The sequence below is a fragment of the Pyrgilauda ruficollis genome, unplaced genomic scaffold (assembly GCF_017590135.1).
Source record: "Pyrgilauda ruficollis isolate IOZ18807 unplaced genomic scaffold, ASM1759013v1 scaffold26, whole genome shotgun sequence".
Classification (NCBI taxonomy): domain Eukaryota; kingdom Metazoa; phylum Chordata; class Aves; order Passeriformes; family Passeridae; genus Pyrgilauda; species Pyrgilauda ruficollis.
In genome coordinates this window covers 2,291,029-2,316,166 of record NW_024523933.1, presented here as the reverse complement: position 1 = coordinate 2,316,166, position 25,138 = coordinate 2,291,029, and the positions used below count along the sequence as shown (strand labels likewise).

The following is a 25,138-nucleotide window of genomic DNA, read 5'->3' as shown; positions in this document are numbered from 1 at the left end:
TTCTTGTACTAAGAAATACCTTTAGTTTTACCTTTCACCAGTGCATGCTGCCCTTTCCTAATGAACTAAACCAGTCTTTCTAGTTTTTGCATTAACCTTCAGAAACTCAGTGGTACACCCCATATCACTGTTTGCCCAATCATATCAGCTTATCTAATAAAGTATATTTCATCACCTGTACAGTTTATCTTGCAATACACTTACACCATTATCCCAATCTAAAAGTTGGTATTCAGTTTTCATGCATGTGAAATCCTTTGATATTCAAATGTTGCTAAGTCAAGACATAACTGTTTGTCAAATTTTTGTGCAACTGGTTTCTTTTCCTAAGAACTTAATTTCTATGACAAACTTACAACTGAGGAAAAAAAATGGTCTTGCTCTCATGGATCCACTAAACAAGCCTTACCACATCCTGCTTAAAATGTATTTATGAAAGATCACATTATAAGAGCAGATTCAGTGTTACAAGACAGTTTTCAGGCAATTTCTTCCAACTACATATTGTATTTTTATTATTCCCTTACACTTGTTTTTGAAAGGAAGAAGCAAAGCAAGAAGCCTCACAAACCAGTTTAGTAGAATGCTTTGCAATACAGGTAGTGACTGGGAAAAGAAAAAGAAGTCACTTGGTATTAAGTCAAGAAACTGGCATCAAGAGTCTGTTAAGTTATGGAAGAATGCTGAATACTGATAGGGAAGAGACAATTTTGCAGAACCTTGAAGAATAAAAAAATTCAGATACATCCAACTGAAAGATCATGACAAAAGCACCTACAGTTTTAAGAGAAGAAAAAACCTTAGAGGTTTATCTATACAAGTTCAGTCACAAGGTATTACAAGAAGCCAAAGAAAAACATATCCAAAAAAGAAGACTACTAGGTATGGTTTAGATTCAATAAATTCTGAAGTAAAAGGGAAAAAGTGATGCAATTGCTGTTGAGTATATCAGACATCTGTAACTTCTGTTTTGCAGCATGGGATGTGCTTGGGCAAATATACTGTGTAGGACTGTGAAAGGCATTTGGGTCTCGGTTAAAGTACTGCAACTAAAACAAAGACCATTGGAATGATAGTCACAAGTTTTTAGTAAGACTATTTCTGGCTTTTTCTCACAAAACAGTGACAACTCTATTAATACCCAATATACTGCAGTGAGTTTGACGTATAAAAGGCAGCAAAACCTAAGGCAAACAGAAACACTAAAAGAATAGATGAGCTGGAAGAGAAAGTAACAAGGATGGAGGGAAAGTCAACATTACTAAACAAGCATGCTGTTAGCTTATCTTAAAAATTTACTGCAATTTATCACATTTATACAGAATGCTTCTGGACAGTCTTTTCAATTTTTCCCCCCCTCCTAATATATGTTCTTAACTCATCTAGAGACCTACTCTAAAAAGATGTATTGGGTCTGGCTGAGATGGATGGAGCTCGTTTCCCCAGAGCAGCCCTCCCAGTGCTGAGCTTTGCATTGGTAGCTGCAAAGGGGCTGGTAACACCCCAGTGCTTTGGCCACTGCTGAGCAGCGCTGGCACTGCATCACTGCCCTCTCTCCAATGTTTCACCCTCACCTGTAGGAGAGGGGTGGGCAAAATCCTGTGAGGGGACACAGCCAGGACAGGTGGCCCAAACTGAGCAAAGGGATATTCTGTACCACATGAGGTCCACTCAGCAATGAAGGCTAAGAGAAAGGAGGAGGAAAAAGGGGGAAGGCATTAGTTATTGCGACATTTGTCTTCCTGTCCAACCACTACACACACTGAAGACTGGCTTCCCAGGAAGTGTCTGGACATTCCCTGCTGATGGGAAGTACAGAATAAAGCTTTTGTTTTCCCCTGCTTTCATGTGAAGCTTTTGCTTTACTGAACTGCCTTTATCTTGACATATGAGTTTTTTTTCTCTCATATTTTCTCCCCACACTGGCCTGCAAAGGAGGGGAGTGACAGAGCAGCCAGATGAGCATCTGGTGTCCAGCCAAGGTCAACCACCATTGAAGTCAAGGAAAGTTTTCAACTAGGAAAAGTGCTTTTATTTAAGGAGCCTAGAAAAATCCTCCCAGCATCAAAATTTTTGCTCTAAATTTTGAAACAATCTTTTTTCTGTTTGTCAATGTTTTAGTAGTAGAAATGTACTCAGAACTACAAGAAAGTTTAACTATATTTTAACCACAATATACAGGATGTTCCCACCCCCTTAAATTCAAGAGCATAGTTTTCTTAATAAAAGCAATACTAAAAAGCTCATACATTTCTCATACACTGGCCTCATGCAATGCTGAACAGTTCAGCCTCTTTGTACAGCTAGGAGAATATCAGAGCTGTACTAATACTACTTGTTGACAGGACATTAAATACTACCTTGTCATTCAAATTTTACAAAGCCAACAGAGACAGCTTTAATGCCAAAAATGCTGTCTGGTTTCTTGCATATTAAACTAATTTACAAAAAGGTTGTGTGTTCTTAATTTTCTTGTAAGGCATGTTATACAAATGTGTAAAGATGAGAACAACATTTAGTTACCAATACGTACCAGCCTCTGTAGTATTTCTCAGTATTTACCGATAAATCTTTATGTATAGGCCTTGCAATTTTAATCCATTGGATGAAGACAGGACATCAGGGGAATTAAGGTATAATATTTTAGAACCTTTTAGCAGCAAGCTTCTGCTTTGCCAAATAGAGTTGTACTGAAAGCTAAACTAATTTTCTGAACATTTTTAAAGCAAATGCTATTGGATGAGGACTCATTTTTAGACATTTTCTGAACTTAATAAAACTCTCAGCTTAGTTTTCTGCTATAATGACAACAGATTATACTGTAATGTCTTAGATAAGTCATTGTTTATTTATTGTTGAAGTGAACTCATGTTCAATTAATGCTTTTGTTCTAGGCAGGCACACTCAAGCTCAAGTCTCCTTCAATAAGTATTTTCTTAGCAACAAGCATAGATAAGTCAAATTCAAACAAAATCCCAGTTTCAAATTACAGAAACATGACATAGAATTTTCCAAGGTTTGCTAAACAATAAAATCCCCAGGTAAAATGTCAGATGTTTGTCAATGTCAGCAAAACAAATGAGAGGTAAGAAGCATGAGTTGGGAAGAATTTAAGTCTGTACTTAACTTCACACCTCCTCAGATCCCAAAATATTTAACTAGCTCCAAATGATAACATCAAGAATGGTCCATAGTTCTGAATATTACATGAGAGCTAGATACTTAATAAAAGCAATTACTATTCACATGAAGACAAAGGAGTCTGGGAAAAGGCCTCATCTTGAGATATTTATCAGGATAAAAATAAAAAAGCTACAAAGAAGTGGAAGCATTTGACACTAATTTTTAATAGCAGTAAAACATTAAGGATTTCCACATGTGCAAAGAAACACCTGAATGAAAAAGAAAATTATTTGGACCACAGATAGAGTAGTTTTTTCACCTCTGTAAAAAATCTACCTATCTCAAAGAAGAAATTCCAGGAACACAGGTGAAATGTGATCAGTATCAAAGAATGATAAAAACAAAATCAATGTCCCAATTTTGCATTTAAGAGCATTAACTTCTACATACCAAGATTTATTTTGCTATTCATGTGTGCATTAGAAGTGATCACTCCTTAAAAGCAGGATGAAATAGCACTAAAAGACTCTTTCAGTTCAGTGTTTCTGCTGGTGGCCATCAGGCCGTTTAGAAACATTGGCTACTCTGTACATATAAATTTTTTTTCCAGATTTTCAAGATACATTTGTGGTTGGTGAGTGAAGGAGGAAAAAAGTTTAAGTATTTGATGACAAGCTTTTTTTGTTGGAACATCTTCCCTTTCAACTACAATGTTTGTGTATATGAAGAAACAAGATGTCAAGTGAGAAAGTAACCAGCCCCTTGGGATTAAAGAAAACATTTTATCATTACTGAAATACCCAGGGACCATTAACCAAGAGTTAAGGAAAGAAAAGGAGACTAGGTTTAGGATATGAGAACTTACAACCAGGTCTCAAACACAGAAGAAATAATACCACGTGGCAAAAAATTAGAAGCCCCTTGATTTAGCAGATCCAAATGAAAGATCATGAAGATGAGGTGAAAAGAAGAGGCTGGATGTGGAGCCTACGGCAAAAAAAAGCGCCAGTTCATGAAAGGTAAACTTCTTCTATGCTTGGAAAATAATTTGGCATATGTATGGAATCAAAAATACCAGGACAGCAAAGCATGGAATGATGTACTTTTGCTGTCTGACGTGGTGGAAAGGGAAAAAATAAACCAGGAAGAAAGAAATCTTAAGAATGGTTGAGAAAAGACCCCAACAAAACATGATGCCTTGAAGACTGAAGCTACATGGCAGAAGGCCAGTGGTGTCAGAGTAAGAAAAGACTGAAGATGGACTACACTTACAACAGAATGAAGCCCGACAGATGGAAGGCGTATCAAGGGCCGCCACCGACGCAGACGGACTGACGGACTGGGAGCCTTTGCAGGACCTACATGATTACGTTTGGCCCAGGAGAGGGATGCAGAGTGACACAATGGTGAGGCCTTCGTTCTGCTGTGGCTAACCTGAGGCTGCGATGAGCATGGTGGTGAAGACAGCGAGGACGATGACGACTACATAAACATTAAAAAAGAACATACTTAGCCCACTTAAACTTGAAATAGCATCCCTGCAACTGCAGCAAATAGCAACTGCAGAAATGTCCACTATTGAGTATATTGTCCTTTAACTGCTCAAATCACACAGATAATAATCAAGAATGTGTTGAATTTGAATGAGAAGATGAAAGAACACTGCAAATAAGCAAAGACGTTGTTCAAATCTGAAGTTTATAGTCAGATAAGCTAGAGGTTATTCACACCCAGGGAACTTGACAACATGAACACAAATTAACTGACTCATTCAAGAGACAGAGTGTTGGAACGTGAGGAGGGAGGGGATTTAAGCATCATTTAATAGAAGAAATCGTTAAGAACAGAGAAAGAATCAGTTTTGTCTACAGCTACAAAAGCTGTGAGCAATAGTTCTTTGGCAATTTGGGAAAGCTAGATTGTGCTGCTCTGGGATTTACGATGAATCAAGTAACTATGGCAACAGAATCCGGAGTTTCTTTACTGTTCCATGTCTAACATAAAAGGAAAGCAAAGGAAAAGGGAAGCTTACCGTGGTGAGGTATGCAACTTCCTAAGTTTTTCACCTATTCTTCTAAAATAGCAGGCCAGTGGCAGTACTGCCATTAACACTCAGGATCCCTTTAGTATCCGTGGAAGCAGTAGGACTATGTTAAACCATTCAAATTGTTACTATTAGAAGAAAGACCATAGAAGTATTAAAAATGACTCTCAGCTCCAACTGACAAAGTTATAGTAAATATATTAAGACCAGAAAGGACCATTGTGATGATTTAGTTTTGATCTTCTGTCCCACACAGGCCACAGGACCAAACAAATTCAAGTTTTGCTTGGATCAGAGCATACTCATAAAACAAAAACAAACATTCAAGCTTAACAATTTTTTAACTACGGAAAAAAATCAGAACAAATAAAAAGTTCAATCAATCCTGTCTATAGCTACAGAGAGACAATAAGCAGCATATTCATACAGTTTACTAAAATTCGTAATAAATGAAAATGCAACCTTCTTAGTCCTGCTCAATGATGACATAACAATTCATCTGGCCACGATGCCAAACCAGGAGCTCATCTTCGGCATTTCATCCACTATTATCTTGGAATATATAAAAATTCCAGTGTTATCTAGAGCCTCTCAGAGAACCCTTTGCCTTCTGTCAAGAAATAAAGTTAGTCTTTTGCGCTAATTACACAGCTTTTATTTGGCCTCAGAAAAACACTCCTTTGTTTGAAGCTAATCTAAAGAGCGATCCAGATTGTCCTGTGTTGATGTCTTGTGCTTTAATATCTGCCGATCTTTTTCCACCACCTGTAAGCTTTGAGGTGTATTTTAATAACAGAATCATGGAACAGTTTGGATTGGAAGGACCTTAAAGATCATCTAGTTACGATTCCCACATGGGAGGGACACCTTCCATTACACTAGGTTGCTCAGAGCCCCACCCAAATCGGTCTTGGACACTTCCAGGCATGAGTCATCCACAACTTCTTTGGGCAACCTTTTCCATTGCCTCACCAACCTCACAGTAAGGGATTTCTTCCTAATGTCTAATCTAAGCCCACTGTCTTTCAGTATGAAGCTGTTCCCCTTAGTCCTGTCACAACAAGCCCTTGTGTAGTCTTTCTCCAGCTCTCTTGAAGACTCCCCTCAGGAGCTGCAATCTGGTCACCCTGCTATTATCTTCCACGTCACTGATAGACTACTTAGTAGTATAGGTCTTGCAACCAATCTCTGCAGAGACCCACAAGCTAACACAGTAACTCATCACTGACACCCCACTTATCTCCTCTGAGACCTGCCAAGTTAAGGCAGGCAGAATAGAAACTGCAGCTCCTTAAGGTATGTCCCAAATGATGCATTCAGTGGAATGACTCCATTAGGGACTGTGAAAACCAAGCATTAGATAGCTTATCTGAAAAAAATTATTTTCACTCTTATTAGTCAAAATAAGTCACTATAGTGCCAGTCAAATCTACTTTCTTTGCATTATTTATTATTTTTGAAGCAACTAATCTTAGATCTCTTTATTTTTTTTTCTATCAAGAGTGGGACAATGAATTGGGTCTTTCTGCTCCCATATTGCTGACCTTAAAGAAGGAAGATAGGGTTAGGAATTTTTCATTAAGAGCAAGCATCAATTACAGTAGAAACTGTAAAGCTCAAAGACATGGAATGTTACCAAGTCTCAAAACTTGTCCAGAGAACACAGTTTTCCACAGGGTTGTCAGAGTTTGGTTTTTCTCTTTAATTTCAAGCATTCTGATCCACCTACATCTCAGCAGCTCCTAATAAAAGAGGACAAAACTAGAAAACCTCCAATCCAAAAATGGTACTACATGAATAAAAAGGAATTCAGTAATGACAATACTTCTATAAGACAGAAAGTCTTACAATAGCTTAATGGCTATTACAGTTTACATGTACTAATGAATGGGGTTTTTTAATATTCTTCATTTGAAGAACTGATGTAAAATGAGATGTTTTATGTTTAGATAACGTATCAGATGGCTTTAGAAACTATGTTCTTAGCTTGCTTAAGAAAATTTAAAAGATGATTGGTAAAAGATTGCTTCTAGAAATCCTCATAGTCCACACACCTTCCAATGCAGGGAGGAACCTGTAAGATTAGAACCTGCTGTCAGGCAGAAATTTAAGAGCTTTGCTGACTAGACAGTTCATGATAAAAGGCAAGAGACACTTGTATGTTTTACAATTTTGTAAGCTGCTGCCATCATAACAGACAGGATTGATAAGTCTTCCAAGAATCTGAATTATAGTATCTTTTTAGTGAGAAACAGTTAAAAAAAAACCTGACTGGAAGCTGTTAAACTGTATACTTTTGCTCTGGAAAAAATCCTATTTTTTTAGGACTCCTGTGTAATTATTGTGAAGCCGTTTATAAGATTTTGAACAATACCAAATTTAAGAATTGCTTAACAGTACAGGGATAGCCACAATATTGAAAGATTTTCTTCAGAGAGCCTTGTTTTAATTTTGCTACCATTTTTACCACAAATCTATACTTCTACCATTCTTCTTCATTGTACTTCTTTGTTTCTGCTAATATTGCTAAAATAATGAGAAAATATTAAAAATGTCCCTTGCCTCAATGTAATGAGGCCAAGAAATACTTTAGCTTTTCAAAACTGAATTTACACCACAGAATGTCATCTAGGGCAACTAATATTTTAGTATTTCTAGTTAGCATTTGTCCTGATTTTTACTTTCATTCATTGAATATTTTTATCCTTTATTTCCTGTACTAGTGGGTCCCCTAGTGAGATCAACTAAGAGAATGAGAAACTTCCTCTCCATTGAAAATACACTTTTGCATCTGTAAGAGTAGAATTTCAGCAGACAATATATAGGAATTCTGGAAAAGCAAACTTAATACTGGATTATGGCTAATTAACAAGGCTGTAATAACCAGAAAATTCTATGCATAGATATATATCATAGTTTTAATAATAAGCACAAATTAAGCTATGTGAACTGAGGTTGTTTTAAAATGAATATTAAAAAAATTAAATTAGAATTACATGTCAATATTACTATGAAGTTAATGTTAAATACACATCTCCAAAAAAATAATTCCATTCATACATTTCACATTTAATTTAAAATATGGAAGACAAATCCTAACTTGAAATACTCTACTCAAACAAAATTTATTAACAGCTAGAAACTACAGAAAAGAGAGAATTAGTCTGACTTCACAAGAAGAAAAGATCACAGAAGCATATTCCTCTGCTGAAAATTGTAATAGGTCAAATATCTGAAGTGGTAAAACAAAAGCCCTGAAATAGAATTGAATGTTATTGTCATATAAACCAGTAAGCACATCAAGTTTATTGTCTGAAATGGAAAATAATACATTATAAAGAATTAAAAGCTTCAGGGAGTAGGTCCAGAAAATGTTCAGGCAATTACCATCTGCCTCAATCCAAAATTCACTCCTATATATAGTTGTTACTAAAATCTAAGATCTAAAAGGAATCACATACAAAGTTTGTCAGGCACCAAGAGCTGTGCTTCTGCACATACCTAAAATTGCCTAAGTTTGATAGTGCCAAAGAGCTCATGGCTTGGTTCACACCCAAACCTGTCAGGTTCTAGAAACAGGGATCTGTTTGTTCATCTTGTTTCTGGAACCCAGTCCAGCAAATTATTTCAGTCCACGTGTAATGCACTGAAGACCTGACAGGACAAAGCAGCATCTGGTATTGCATGACCATTTCTAAACAGAAATACATATTTTGATTAACTTGCTAGTGGCTACAAAAATTCATCTATCTGGAAACTCAGGTTTAGAGCATCCTTGCAGTGGGAGGTACAAGCCCATGCCACCTTCCTCTTTGGAAGCTTCCCTGCCTATCAGCTCATAACCTGTGCTGGGACAGGGGCTTTTCTTTTTTGCTCCGTTCTGAGGTTGTGTCACTGCACTGTGTAGAAAGAAATGCCAGCTGCACTGGGACAGAGATAAAATGAACTTTAACTGCATAACAACTTGGGAAAGAGAAGGAGATAGCATACTTTGTTTCATAGGCACAAGCTTGGGATCAGAGGCCCTGGCACATGTTCTGCATCTGCCCAGTTGCATTGTTCCATAAGCATGCAGGGACTCCTCCCAACATGTTGTTCATTATACAGGTCCCATACAGTAATCCCTGGAGCAGAGATGGGAGTAGGTTAAAGCAACAATAAAATGTACAACTTTTCCAGCCAAGTGGGCAATATAAGGGTTATTACAGCTTTAAGATTATTCTCAGAGAGGGTGTATTTAGTATCTATCAATCACTTTTCCCCACCACCTTTTGAAGCTTTTCCTTAAATAATTGCTCATTATTGAATTAAACACAGTATTTTAAAGGGTCTGTATTATAGTTAAAACTAAGTGTTCTTCTTCCTTAGTCATTACCATTACTGGATTTTTTTTTACATGTAAATTAAATCTATGTATCATACTGTCTGCAAAAAAGCCTCTTCCTCCTCTCTCCTTCACAAGGGTTTTAAATTTCTCAACAGCATTTCAAGCCTATGTTGGTGGTGGTGGTGAAATCTTGAGAGACATTAAGTTCCTTCAAGTTTTTATGAAAAGATAAGCAGCCAGACAGAGGAGAGGAGTCTGACAAAGAAAGAATTCCACAGAGGCAGAAGATGCTTCATGAACTCATCTCCAACATTACACCACAGAATTCACATGAACTAGAGACATTGTGTGTATTTCAACTGCAAGAAAAGCTTGTTCCAAACTAGATATTCCTTATGTGCAACAAAAACCTGACCAACATGTAAATTCTTAGGAAGTTGAGAGTCATAAACTCCAGTCCTCACAGATCTACTAGTTTTGCCAACATTACATTTATTAACATCAATATATATTGAGACTGAGATTACAGACCAAACTGGGCTACATCTGCTAGCAGATCAACATCTGCACCGGTCAGTTTAGTTAGTCCTTCTGCAGCTGGTAAAAAAATATTTACAGTATTCTCCATGTAAGTCTAACCCATGATTAAGAATGGACAATATCCCAAGACTATTACTTTGCTAGACATATGGGTAAAGACAAGAAAAATGGTGAGATCAGAGTGCCCCAAAATAATCTTTCAAAAATTAGTGGCAATTTATCTCTCCCTGAAGACTTAAAATAAAGTTCTATGGTCTATGTTAGGCAAAAGTCAAGCTAGATTATCACAATGGTGACTTCTGTGATCAAAACAAAGTATAATCACAAAAAAAGGAAGAAAATTTCAAAGGTTAGGGAGCTCTGCAAAAGCTGAATTATTTTTCTTTTCAAATAGTTTTTCCTTCATAAGTTTTTTTTCTGAAATAAATTGTACAGCATTGTTGCACATCAACATGTATTTTTGAATGCTTCCTTGAGCAAAGTCAGTTGAGGCAAAATCAATTCTCTGAGTGGTTTTATCCCACTGTCTAACTTCAGCCATATTGATAAAATGTTGCAAGCCTTAAGAATTGTAAATTCTTTTAATTTTCTCCTTCTAAATTAGTGGTTTGATAAAGAAAAAAAAAATTAAAAAAAAGAGGGAGCCAAATGATTTTCTCTTCTGCCTAAGGGCTGACTGTGAACTCAGCCACCACCTGTCACACATGGCTACACCCTGCTGCTTGCTGTCTCTTACAGGTAGTGCAAGAACAGCACAGGAAGCATTATGGATTGCAGAGATGCAAAAAACCAAACAAAAAACCAAACAAACTTATGGCAGCTGATTGGTAGAGATGTTGGATGCAAAACTGCAGAAACATTTTTTCACTTGTGTTATTTATTTCTTATAAACTTGTTATTTAAATCCATGGGTGGATTTATGGGTGCGAATATCCTCTATAGTTACGTTTCATCCTAGGAATCAGAATTCCTTCATGCATATTTTACGGTTAAGCATAAGATCCAGAATAACAATTCTACTGTATTAATACCTTTTTAGCAATTTGCTCAGTATAGAAATCAGATTAAGGCATGTCTCAAACACTAACACGTTAGGTAACATGGTGATGCAATGAGTCACAGACTAACCAAGCACAATTTCTAAAACATTTCACATGATTCTCATAAGCTCTTTTTTACACTTTTACTTTGTAGACTGTAAAAGAAAAAAGCCATAGCTAAATTTTTTAGGCAACTTCACCACCTTTACAGAAGAGACTATATGCTTGTTCTCTAATGCTAAACTAAAAATCATGTATGAAACAGTTACATAATTGATTTTATATTCTCTCAAGATGGAAATGTTTCTTTAGAAGACTATGGATTATTCAGAAGAAACATCAAGGAATATGAGTGATTTAAGAAAAAAATCCCACCATATGCTCTTGGCAGGAGCAAAAGGGAAGCTCTTTATGTTTCTTCTCTAACAATAAATTGTAATGCCCCAGGGAACCAGAGATCTTTGAAAGTTCAAGTTTTATAGCAGTTGGGAACAGAGTGCATTGATTCTGCTTAGCTCTTGCCAATGTTAACGACTGTTACTGTGATCAAAGTCTAACTTCGCGCATTCCAAGCAAGATTATAGTTCTCCAGGCACATGAAACAAGTTTACAGACTACAGTTTGCAGTTATGTTTTGAGTTAAAGAAGAAATCAAGCTGTGGTAGTGTTTTTAGAGGCTGCCAACTTCAATCCATGTTAAAAATATTCCTGATCATATTTGTGAACATGAAGTGTATGTAAGTATGCACAATGATGTGCACCAGTATTTCAGCTTTTCGTGAACATCTGAGACATGTTCTTATTTGGTTTTTTTTGACTCTCTCAGTATAAACACTACTTTTGATTTTCAAAGGCTGATTTTTGAATCAATATTTTTGATAAGGGTCTAATGAGATGCAAGAATGGTGTTTCCATTTGAGGTAGCAGCTCAGATGCTGCACCTCAGTCCATTCAATTCTGAGCCTCATTTCGCTAGAACATACAGTTCTAGTAGCCAAAGCTGTCAGCTGGGAAATAGATGTACAAAGTGTACCAAAATAACCCAAACAGGAGGAGTTACAGAACAAAGGCAGTGTTTTCTGTGCCCTCCCTTAATAGTTGATATATTTTATTCTGCAGTTCTGTTTTTTTCTATCTTCCTCTTCTTAACAACAAATCTTAAACACTGTGTTAAACTTTGTTTAGATGGACATTCTCATCAGCCTCTAAGGAAGGGGAATGAAAATACATGAATGTAAGAGCTCTTGATTTTCTCCTAAGTATTTAGGTCATGAACAAAATCAAAAGCTCTTATTACCCTCTAGCCAATATCCAACACAGTTCTTGCTACTTGCTAACCAATATCCAGCATAGGTGTTTCAAGTGGTCATATCACTTGTGTTTATCTGCTTGATTGAAACATCATTTTGAGCCATGCTGCAGTAACACTTAAACAAGTAAACTTCCCAAAGATCACAAATCACAGTCTGCTAAGCAGTAGTGCATAAATGTTGCTAAAACTCCCCTGTCCAAAATAACTTTTACCTCCATCACAAAAGTGGTTCCATATGCCACAAGTACCACACAACATAACAGAAAGTTCACTCCAGCACTTGTACTTTACATCAAAAAGTGATAGGGAAAGCCATTGGCAGCAGTTAGTGATACCTTGATGTTACACAAACAGCCTGCCAATCACTTAACAGCACAATTATTTGCGTATTTGCTGTTCACAAAAGCTGATCTAAGTCTAGTCTGTTAAACTTTCTCCTCTCTTTCCAGGAGTATGCCTGTAACCCCTCTGTGCCAGCATTAGCTCCTACAAGGCTACAGGATTAGCTGTTTCAGGAAGCTGTTTGGGAAGCTCATGAAGTTACTGTAGGAAACTTGCCAATCCAGAATGATTTTAACAGCCACAGATACACACAGCTGGCTAAAAGTTCAGATACTATTACCAAAATAGCACTTGAACAGGAGTTAAGCAGGTCAAAGCCTTGAGAAATGCAGAAATTGAATACAAATTATTCTCTGGATCCAATTCCTTGCCTAAAGGCCAATTAATATTTTTAAAAGATTTCTGTGGCATAGCTTGCCATTTTCCTTACTGTAGTATTGAGCTGTAGCAAAGCACAGTTGCAAAAGTACTGGATACAGATGCCAGTAATATGAGAGCAGAACAAAAGTATCTTTTACTTACATTATTATATTCACATATTAAAAAGGTAAATTATTTCAAGAATCAGATAATATTTTCTACCTGGAATAACCTCCCTGAAGCATGTAATTGTTTAATTGAGCTAAACAACTTCTACTGGCTTATTTCTATACAAAGTATGCCTTTGCATTTTCCTCCTCTCCTACTCTCCCAGGCAGCTATACAGTAACTTTATAGTATTAATGGAAATGAGGGGTAGGATACACAATAAGTTTCTTCTCCAACTCCAATTTCAAAATTTATTTACTCTAGACCTGGAAGTTTCTCTCATTTAATAACGTTTCCCTGTTTTCAAAAAAATGCTCCCCTCAGATTTTCTGCTGTTACTTGGAAATAGTTACTACAATGGTTTTGAAAGTAAGGATGAGCCTCATCCTGATCACTGCTATAAATTGGTACTTTTCCTCCCTCAAATATTGCCATAACTTAGTTATAATTGATTCCTGTTGATCAGAAAGCTAATGCAGATCCACAAACTACTTGTCATTTTAATATTTTTGAAGGGTTGTGGTTTTTCAAAGGGAGAGGGCGGCTTTGTTTTTTTAAAAGGGTATCAGAAATGTTAAGGTGTGTGGCAGTACAGGGTATCAAAGCTTATGAACTGCTCAAGGAGGCATCAGAAGAACAAGAAGGGAAAAAAAAAAAGTAAAACAAAAGGGAAGACTCAAAGATGGCTCAGCTGAAAGCAATAAAATAAGGATCAGCTTAAAAGTGTGTACCATTCTGCAAAGAACCAGGTTCTATTTTCCACATCTTAAGACATCCTAGATATTATAAATAGAAGTCTATGCTCAGCAGAAGACTCCTGGAAGAATAAAGAGGATTTTGAGTATCTGGCACCTATTCTTCTCTCAGCAATAGCTGCAGTTCAGGAGCTGTCACACAGAAAAGAGTACACTGGATCTATGAAACTTTCAGGTAAAAACCTAGATTTTTTTTTTTGGCAGCTTTTGATATGAAATACCTGTCATTTGAGAAGGTGTAAGCTTCATCATCATAAACTTCAACAGAAATACTGTCACAGGAATCTTATATTAATTGCCCTCATTATGGTACTTGAACACACGACCAGAATCAAACCACCCTTGAAGCCAACAAGACACTTCTTCTGTGGAACCAGATCTTACTACTTGTTACCAAAGTAATTTTAAACAGACCTACATTATTTATACAGAAGTATCCATAAAAAGTACCCATAAGACTGCATTAGCTATTTATTGGCTCTACTGGCAGCAAAGTGAGACATGGAGCCACACAACCCAGAAGTATTAACAGAACCCGGTCCAAAACCTGGCCTGAAGGATTAAGTGCAAATTTACAACCTTTTTAATTAGCACACTTGAAATAAATTATCAAAATGAAAACTGCTTAACAGTTCTTGAAAGTTTAAGCTCCTTGAACGAAAAAAAATCTCTTTGATTTTTAAGAAAAGTGGTCGGGTTTTTTTTTAACTAAACAAATTAATCACAGCTATCAAACTTGGGAAGCTTGTTAAAGCACCCATCAAGGCAGAACATTCTAGAGTTTTCAGCTTCACTCCACTTGCTTAGCAATTCATCCTCATGTTCAGCCAAATAGATCCCACAGTAATGATACATCCCAGAAACAAACTGATCACTGTAAATTCCAGCAGTCTGGAATCTAGAAGCCCATTACAAATAATATCTTGCCTAGTGTGAGGGCATTTTCCCCGTGAGAAGAGCTCTTTAACACATACAAAATTTAGGAGGAAAAAAAAATCTGATTACAGATTATACTAAAACAGAAAAATCATGACCAACAGACAGGATGACAAAATACACAGATATTAGGAAGATAGCACTGCTTTATGCTATTCTGATTTTTATTTCTAGCTAGACTTGCTTTATTTTGAGGTTTGAAATACTTATGTATATGAAAGAGAAAAAAGCAGAAAATGTATTAGCATATTGTAAAAACTAAGTAGTCACTGAGATTATAAAAAAAGTCTGTGAAGATATAGCAAGATTGTCAAGGGCAATAAAAAAAATAAAGACTTTACTCAGAAGTATTAAAGATTGAATCCTCAAACATCTGAAACATCAGAACCCAGAAAAAAAAAACCAAACCCAAACCCACCAAACAGTATTATCAGAAGAGAACCTGTCAGTACTCTGTGCTGTTTTTAAACCTTCTGCAGCTCATGATTCCAGAAAATTTAACTTTATCTTGATTGTATGAGGATGTTTTTTTATGGTGAAAGGAAAACATCCTTCCTTCCTAAACAAATCCGTGGAATTGTCTGCTATCCATCCCACTTCTGGAAGTAATTCTGTCTAACACAGATAAGTTTTAGCAAGACTTTCTAAAAATGTGAGTGAACAGTAGTATGCAATACCTATCTAAGGGACAGAACTACCCATACAGAAGGCTTTTCTCATGAAGAACACAAGCCAAGTTAATCATCCTAAGAAAAAGTAGGCCTGCATGTTTTCTTAATCTTTACATCTGTAAGAGACCTAGAAAAGATCTGTGAAGACCTAGAAAGTGCTTTTGTTCACAAAGCACTAACTATACAGCACTTACTATCATTAAGCAACTAAATAAGCCACTTTTCTCAAAGGAAAGATTTCTATGGAACATGCTTTGACTATTTGGACAGTGGAGGCGGTGCATGGAGGTCAAAAACCAGTCATAGGAAGGCAACCTTGCTCCTTTCCAGTGCTCCTAAAGGACCTTGAAATTCTCAGGAAAGCAATCCTAACAAATAATGGCTATGCAGGAGGAATAGGATTCTCTTCTTTCTTTCCAAAAAGGTGCTAGAAATCCTCAGCTTATCCCACAGGACAAGTCAACAACCTCCTATGACCTGCATATTGTAACTTCAGCACCCGCAAGATGATGCTGTTTATCACTCCCTCCGACCCCTACATGCAGGGTACACAGTGACATTTAAAATGTACCCATGGAAGGAAAAAGAGATTAATTCACTTTATCTCTCAGTTACACTTCTCAGCATATTCATGTTTCGTATTTTGTTTCACTTAAAAGGAATTTTACTTTAAAGTAAAGCAAGTCCTTAGGTACCAGTGAATGGGGAGGCCTTGCTGCCTTGTTTAACTACCACCTGGTAGGACAGGATTTCCAGGCAATTTGATGTTCCAGTAACAAAACTTGTTTGTTTCTTCCCTCCTTGGCTGATGGATGAGAACTATTCTGAAAAAATGATCCTGGGAAATGTATTCAGTCTTTGTACTATTTCAACTTCGGAAACAAAAAGACAGGAAAAAAGTCTAAGGAATATCCATATTGAATTACTTACAGTTAGAGTTATACAAAATGGAATAATAAATAATTGGCAAGGAAACTAGCTATTCAATATCTGTGTTTAGGCATGGTTGCTAAGACAATCTTGTAATTTTTTTTATTATGAAAAGAAGTCTTCATCTTTCCACGCAATTATTAATCTTTTGTATTGTGGTTGTCTTGATCAGGAAACAAATTAATTAGTGGAAGTTCAAGAAGTTAACTGTCCATTATTAGGAGATTCCATCGTCACTTAGGTGCTTCCTGAATCTTCACGAAGACTCTCAAAACAAGCAGCCCTTGTATTTTCTTTCTCAGTCATTCCATAAGATCTGCCAGAAGAATGCAGAGACAGATCGTTCCCTACATGAACCTCAAGTTACGTCAATATAACTAAAGAAGTTTCTCTTTCACAAGGATCTTAGGAAAAGAATCAGTCTTCAGCAATTTGTTGGGATAATCACTCTTTCTGAGCTGGCCAAGAATACCATGAAATGAACTCATTTAGAAAAAACAAAACAGAGCAGATTTTTGAGTCTCTTACTTAGAAAACGAAAAAAAACACAAATTTGTTCTGATGCTTCTTCTTGAAATATAGAGCCTTGACTAATTTGGGGAACAAGATAAGAAGAGAGAGTGGTGTGGTTTTTAAAATAAAATACTACAAAGGAAGCTGAATATTTATAACAGAAATAGTTAAACCAATTCTCATCCTTTCCATTCCAGACAGGGCAAGGGGGAGCAGAAAGGACTGCTTTGCTTTCTCTTACATTGTATAGAAGACACTGCACAAAAAAAAAAAAAAAAAAAAAAAAAAAGTCACCTACTGCACTTCAAAAAGAGAGAATGGATGAGTCACTAGAGCCAGAGCCAAACATAGAAGTGTCTCTCTTTTTGTCAAACAAAGCAATGCTAGCATCAATACAATCTTTTTTTTTTTCCAAAAAATCTGAGCCAGAAAGATGGAAAACTGACTTAGTATGATTGAAGCAGAAAAATGTTGAATGTTCAAGTTCATGGTTATTTCAGGGTTCTTTTGTCAGCTATCAGGTTGTTTCTTCCATATCACAATCTGTTGGGGCATAAATGCTTATAAATGTATGTATGAATGAGAATTTATCTGAATTTGTATACAAACAGCACACCCACAACTGCAAACCAACTACTGGACTACTTCTTTTCTTGAACTATAACTTTCCCAATGCTCATAAAATATTCGATACACTTGTATGGTTACTATGAATCTTACAGTCTTACCTACAAATGTGCAACATGAAAACCTCAAGTTTCTGTCTGTTTTACTCTGAAATGAAGCTTAGAAAGATCTTTCAAGTTACATTAGAGCTAAAAAAACCTAATGCAAACAACCCCCACCACCAAAACCCACAAACAAAAAGCCCCCAAGCTTCAAGTTTGGTTTCCCCACAGCAATGCCACTTAATTTTGGACTAATGACACAATTCTGAAAATCAAGCAATAATCTCAATTTCACTGTAAACCTTTAACATGTGATTGCTTTCATGTCAATTATATTCAACTCAAAGTAGTTATAAACAAAGACTTTTTAAAAAAATGGATACCTCAGTCTGACCTTCATGGGCACTGGATTCATGAGTGACACGAATAGCCTAAAATTAAAATATATTTAAATCAGACTTTAAATGAGAGACTTTCAGTGTTGTAGAACTATTCTTGCCTTCATTTTATCAATTACATAGATGTAACTATTTTTGTTCAGCGCTTATAATAAATAAGAAAGTTAATAAACAAATAATCTCCACCTCCAAGGATCTCAGAAGACCACTCTTACATCATAACAGTCAATTCAGGTCAAATATCTGAGAGTTTGTAATGGCACTTTTACACACAGAAAACACTTTTTTTACCCATCACTGTGAGCAGAAAAAATAATTTAGGTAGAAGTTCTGATCAGTCTTTTTGTGTCCAACATTTCCATAGAAAGTGTCATCAATCTCTGCTGTTTCTGTTTGTTACTACTTCCTTTAGCCAGACGTTAACACTCATATTCCTGAGGGCTTCACAATATGCTCTGACTTAAAAATCATCACGGTTTTCATTTTGAGAGAGGACCATCATCACCACCAGGAGCAACAGCACTGTTCTCCATCCACCACTGGCCAGATGTTTCTGCCACATCTTTTCAAACAGCACTAATGATGTGGCTAACCACATTATCAGCTAGCTCATCTCATGGTTTAGGATGGTAGGGGAAGGAGATCGCATTTCAGCCAAATCAGCTCTTTGTGTGCCTCAGCTGCTAAAAGCATGGAGGTATGACCAGAAGGCACAAATTAAAAGAGGCAGCAAAAGGACTATGCTTTCAGCAATAGCTCCAGATCAGCTTAACTGACCATTAAACTATATCCTGAACCCATAAAATGAAAAGATTATGCACACATTTCTCATGCATTTCAAAGTAATTTTAAACTAAGCCAGAGAATTAATACGGATGAGAACATTGACAAAATCCGTTCTGCTGACTGAGCTATGGTCAGGCAGGAATACTCTAAAACACCAAAGCAGAGTTTCCTTTGTAGCAATTGTCTGATCACAAGCTCATGGCGACCAAAGAAATCAAATTTGTTTAGCTGCTTCACCAAGTCAATCCCCAAGGACAGTACCTGCTCATGCAAGTAATTCTTACACAATTTTAAATAAAAGTAAAAACACACGATACTAACTTCGTAAGTTTCTAGGTATTTGGCCCTCTCTTCAGGAGTCATAGATAATGAATCTTCTAAGAACTTTTTCAGTGAAGAATTAGTTTCTTAAAAAAAATTTAAAAAGACATAATTAGTGTCATGTTTTAATTCCAACTTCATTCATCTTACAGAACCCAACAAAAGATGTGAAGATAGAATCACACTGTATTTTTAAGACACAGAAGGCTGACTGCACTTTGCAATGTTTCAAGTGCTTTAGTTCATGAATTAGTATAAAATAATAATTTTGTAATTATAGGTAAAAATGCACTCCTTCAGCATTTATGAATGGTTATATTCAGAGAAAATAGTACAAAACACATCCTTCCCTCTATGGCTTCCCACAGCTGAGGAAAAAAAGGGAAAAGCCAACAAAAACCAAACAAAAAAAATCTTACCAAAGTTCATTTTATCTCTGTTGTTTGCAATAGCATGAATTAGCCCAATTGTCCCACAAGCATTGTTAATGGTCTGCTTCATGAAATACACTGATGATTTGACATCTTGTCCCTTAGCTTTTATCCTCTCTTCTTCTTCTGTTCTGAAGGTTTCATACTAGAAGGAAAGTTAAAGTCACAAACAGTTACAGTTATTTCACAAATAGTACGAATAGCTACATCATTCAAGACAAAACAATTTATAAAATACAACAGCTAATTAATACTGCCATTTGAAATGTTTAACACATGTGGTCCAACAAGTATATGTAAACTTATCTGAACTGCTCTATACTGTTTCTTAACCCAATGCCTTCACACTTGAAAGATCGTTTTGAGTATGTGTTATCTAAAACAACTTTAAAAATTTTCAGTGTTTCCTTGATCTGAGCTCATGTCACCATCTCGCTTCAATGCAACTAAAGGCTCTTTAAGGACAGAAGTGTCCAAGTGCTAAAGAAAACCATAATACTTCAGGTGATTAATCATCATGAAGCATTCTTTAAAAATTCTACTGTTACATTTCATTTTTCCCAGGAATTTAAACAAAGATCTATATAACACCCAAGGCATCAAAACAGGCCCTTCTGAAGCAATATTCATAAAGTAAACTTTTATATTCTGTAGCAAAGACAATTTGCTTTGACAGAACAATCTAGAGTACTTGTTTTATAAAGATCATATTTGACTAAAACCTGTTATACTGTGAAATAGTGTTCAGTTTTGTGGGGGTTTTTTTGTTGCTGGCTGTGATTTTTTGGTTCTTTTGGGGGAGTGGTGTTATGTTTTTTTGACTGGATTTTTTTGAGGTTTTTATTTATTTTCTTTTGGTAAATTTTAATTTCAGACAGAAAAAGAAAGGAATAAATCCACAAATGTTCCAGTTAATGCTTCTTCCTTTGCCTCTTTTACTAGGTACTTTTGCAGACAAAAAAAAAAAAAATAGAATTTTGCAGTAGATGGGCTTTTTATATAAGTATGATGAAAGCGAAGTAAGAATGCAAATGTTACCAAGGAACTCTTCCTGCAAACTCCTGAGAAATTTCCCTTGGGCTGTCTGTACTGTCAGTGACACACAAAACCAAAAAACTTCCAGCATCATACTCCACTTTTGTAGGTTGTCTCAATGTTCTGAATAGGCTAAGTAATAGCAAGAGCATTATAAACCATTTTAATTTGGTTTATCTACAAGCTAACAAAAATAGCCTTAATTGAGATAAAAATTTCATAGAATTTAATTGGACAAAAATTTCAGACTTAGAGCGGTGAACAATACAGCTGCCATTCATTTCCTCCCAACCAAAATAAAATCCACAGAAAAAATAAATATATAAGTGCTGAGAATACCAAAAATACAATTTTGAGAAAGGGATAGACCAGATCATCTCAACAGATTCCTCCTAACCTAAGCTTTATCCCATAATTTAGATTAATTTGGATCTATTCGTTCATTAGGCCCAAAATGCCAACACCCACAATATTGACATTGTCTACAACATACTATGCAGACGAAGAAAGCCATTGACCTTTAAAGTGTACAACAATCCTAAAATTATCTAAACGCTAACAAGAGTAGCTTGCCCTGAAAGCAAGTTCTAGGAAACTGATATACAGGAACCACAAAACCACTGAACTTCCAGACAGAAGAACAGACAGACATGTGAGAAAAGTGTTTACAAAGGCAGCAAAACTAATAGGCACTTTCATAAATGTAGACACAGCCAAGAAACAAATAAAACATAAATTAAATAAACGTGTAATTTTACAGGCCATTTTGAAAAGGAGGCTGAGGAGGGAAAAACTGCTCTAGAAATACAAAATAATGCTCAAATGTCTTGTGGAGTTCACAGTGACCAACAAAAGCTTCAGAACACTGGGAGCTCCCATGAAACATTCACCATTCACACAGCCAGGCTAAACAGTTGATAGAAACACTTGTGTGCCTGATGTTTCAGAAGGATTAACAGGCTGAACACTTGGCTGGTGCTCAGATTTGACTGATTGATGCAACAGAGCAAATGTTGTTTCTCTTGTTTTGTTTGTCATATGTTTCTTTACGATGAAATTGGATACACCTTCTGGAATAAGAGCAAGGTTCTTTCCTATGGGATAATGCTCCCATAGCATGATTCAAAAAAAGGTTTGCACAAGCACAGAGTCAAAAGAAAAGTGACAGTCAGACCTGTACCTCAAACAGCCAGACAGAAATGACAGCACACAGAAAACAATGCCTCAAAGGTGACAGAAAGGACATTTCATTAGGACAGATGAGTTGAAAGTTTGACTAAGCTCAAAACTATCAAGGTGGCTGAAATCAAACTTGAAAAGTACTGACTGCATAGCTGTTTTGGAGAAACTGAGAATGCAGAGGTTTACAGGACATAATGTGTAGGAAGACTGAGCGATCACTCCTGTCTATTTAAACACCTTGTGCTTAGAAGTTAAGCTTCAATAGCTAAGTGATTTGTCCTTATATGCTACATATTCTTTTTGAGAGACATATTAAAAGAATGAATTGTGGACAGATTCGCTTCAACCTTTTTGGCTGATCTTATCACAATCGTGTAATACTGTTATAAATTGAAAGATCAATATGAATCACACTACATAAAAGCATGTGATGACACAAAATAAGCACACTGAAGATTTAACCAAAGTCCAACATAGTGAAAGATGGAGTGGAAATTGTCTTTCATCTTAATAGTACATCCCATCTGTCCAAGAAGTGAAAGCCACATCAATACTCATGACTGAACTGAAAGTAGATTGAAGTCTGAAGGATTGTCAGTGTAACAGGACAAAAAAAACTCCAAAAGAAGTTGCATATTGTCCTACACCTTATTTCTCATTTTCCTTATGCTACTGGAACTTTCTATTAAAATTAGCAAATTGAGCCATTTCACAGTGCTTATTATACAAAATACCTTAAATTGCCTGTAATAAAAAAGTGTGAGGCATATTTCTCTGTGCTTCTACATTAGCTTTTCCCATTCTGATTTGAAAAGAAATCAGAAATGTACATGCAAGGTTTTTTGTGAAGCATTTTTTGTGTTATTTTTAATGAAGAAGTCTCTCAAATAAAGCTTGAGTCTTGTCTTGATTCTAGTATGACACCAAAGTACAAGATTTAAGCTTTCAATCCCATTTCACGTATGACAAAAGCAATTAATTGACTATTAAATAAACATTTACCTTTTCTGTTATTGGAAAGAGAAGTAGTACTGCACATACAGGTCTTGGCACCATGCTAAGCAGTTCTGGTTCCATACCATAAACATCTACAAATTGCCAGTCAGGATGTATACCCAACTGTTTCAGGAACTGGAAAAGAAAAAAAAAACAACAACAAATGCATAATATTAAACAAGAACACTCAAAACACCTATCTTTTCAGAAGCATAACAGAGTATCCACAATGTGACATACATTAAAACAACCTATGCTTTCTACAATTTAAGGAGAATAAAAGAGATAAATATTTTAATAAATAAGGCTGAATAAATCACACACAAACACACACAAAATCCCATGTTTTATGTATTTAAATAGTACTTATGGAAGGGAAGTGGAAACACTCCCAGCACAATTTACTGAAGCATCAAAGCATTTCAACCATTTAAAAAGAGTTCTGTCACAAAACAGAAGATTTTGTGAATCTAATTTTACTGAATATTCATGTTAACTAGAAATCATCAGAGCCATCAGTCAGAGCACATATGAACAAAACTTATGGCATTATTTGACTCCATATGGTATTATTAGACTCCATGACTTCAGAATACCTGGCACCAGTGCTCATATTGGAGCTCCTACAAGCAAAAAGATGTTAGGAGCAAAACCACACAAGATGCACACTTTAGTAAGTGTAGCTTTTACAAGAAAAATCCCTTCAAACTATGATGGAGTAATATATTTTGAAGACTGGATGCTCACTTTTTAATTGGATGTTTTTCTACTCAAGTAAACCCATCACAACAACAGCTGCAGAATTAATAACCACAGAGACGGTCAAAGATAATTTGAAATATTTCCATTGTCAGTCTGGAAGAACCTAACTGATTTCAGGAACTGTTGTTACTGTACACACAGTGACCATTCACAGTTATATGAAAAAACTAATTATACACTGTGGCATATACAGATCTTTGAATGAACATGAGGAAAAGGGGAAGTGTTAAGCATTTAGTAACTGATGAAACAGAAGACAATGTATTTTGAACTTCTATTCTAACCTTTTATATTGTGAAGATAATTACCACTTTGTGGTAAATCACTTTGTGAATAGGGAAAAAAAAAAAGGCAAAGAGAAGGGACTACATGTATGGGTGCATTAAAATATTAATTAATAAGTACTTCCAGTACTTATCTTATTAAGCCAGCAATTAATCTATTATTTTTATTGCAAGAAAAGTAACACAACTGAAAAAAAAATCTGTTTTCCATTCCAGTATCACTTGATATTTTGCAATATTCTGTGAAATAAGGGTACAAACACCCAAAAATGAAAAAAGACGCCACAAACCAGAAAAAACGGTGATAAAGAATCCCATTAAGTTACTGGACAAATAAGTGGTTTAGAGTCTTTTGTCCTTTTCTACACCACTGGGGAAAAGAAAAATCAACAAGCAACCAAATAACCAACTAATAAAAATAAAACCAACTCCTTTAAACCCAAAGTCAACAAAATGCTAACTAAACCCAAGAACAGTACACTCGAACTCCTGAATTAAGAATTTAACAGAACTAAACTGCATTGATACAGGGCACCTTTCATTATTCATGCTACCATACCACCTAGAAACTTTACAATCTGAGAAATTGTAACTTCCAGTAAACAATGAGAGTGACAATGAAAAATGATGGTCAGCACTACAGAGAACAGCAAGATCATAGGCTTAGAATGGCAAGCAGTGATCTTAACACACAACCCGCCTAACAACTCTACTGTAGAATCATAAACCAAAAATAAAATACTAAGGACAGATTCAAAATAGGCAAAGAAGATATCTCTTATATGCATCAAGAGGGTTTCATTCAGGCCTGGAAAAAAAGATAGAAATATCCTTCTGAAAATTATTAACTAGATTGTAAAAACTGTGCAGAGTAAGTCTCTGTGTACGAGAGAGTGACAGATGGGTAACAGATGAACAATAGATGGCTGGATGGGAAGACAAAGTCATTCCTGTTTTAGGACAGCAGGAAGTTCAGTATGCTTTTTAGACAATGTCACTGTCTAAAAAGGTGAGAGATCTCTGCTGTTTTCCTTTCCAATTATTTAGGGATTATCCAAGCAATTTTATTCTACAAATACCTACTGTTAAAGAACAGTTAGGGTTCTTTGAGGGCTCACTCATTTTCAGTTGTTCACTTTCTCTTAACTTATTGGTGCTATGTATGCAAGACAACATAAAATAGCAGCTTCATATTTCTCTGGATCTGCAGAAGA

The 25,138-nt window shown here is 35.9% G+C and overlaps 1 protein-coding gene across 3 annotated transcripts in view; it reads right to left on the bottom strand.

Moving 5' to 3' along the window:
• Positions 1 to 25,138, bottom strand: part of UCHL3 (ubiquitin C-terminal hydrolase L3) — a 43,452-nt gene that overhangs the window by 8,667 nt on the left and 9,647 nt on the right. For all 3 annotated transcript variants that reach the window (XM_041471273.1, XM_041471271.1, XM_041471272.1), the window contains 4 exons: positions 22,885 to 23,013; positions 19,654 to 19,810; positions 19,235 to 19,320; positions 18,113 to 18,160 (listed from right to left, as the gene is read on the bottom strand). In XM_041471273.1, coding sequence (XP_041327207.1) covers positions 18,113 to 18,160; positions 19,235 to 19,320; positions 19,654 to 19,810; positions 22,885 to 23,013 — 420 coding nt within the window. The remainder of the gene's footprint in view (positions 1 to 18,112; positions 18,161 to 19,234; positions 19,321 to 19,653; positions 19,811 to 22,884; positions 23,014 to 25,138) is intronic.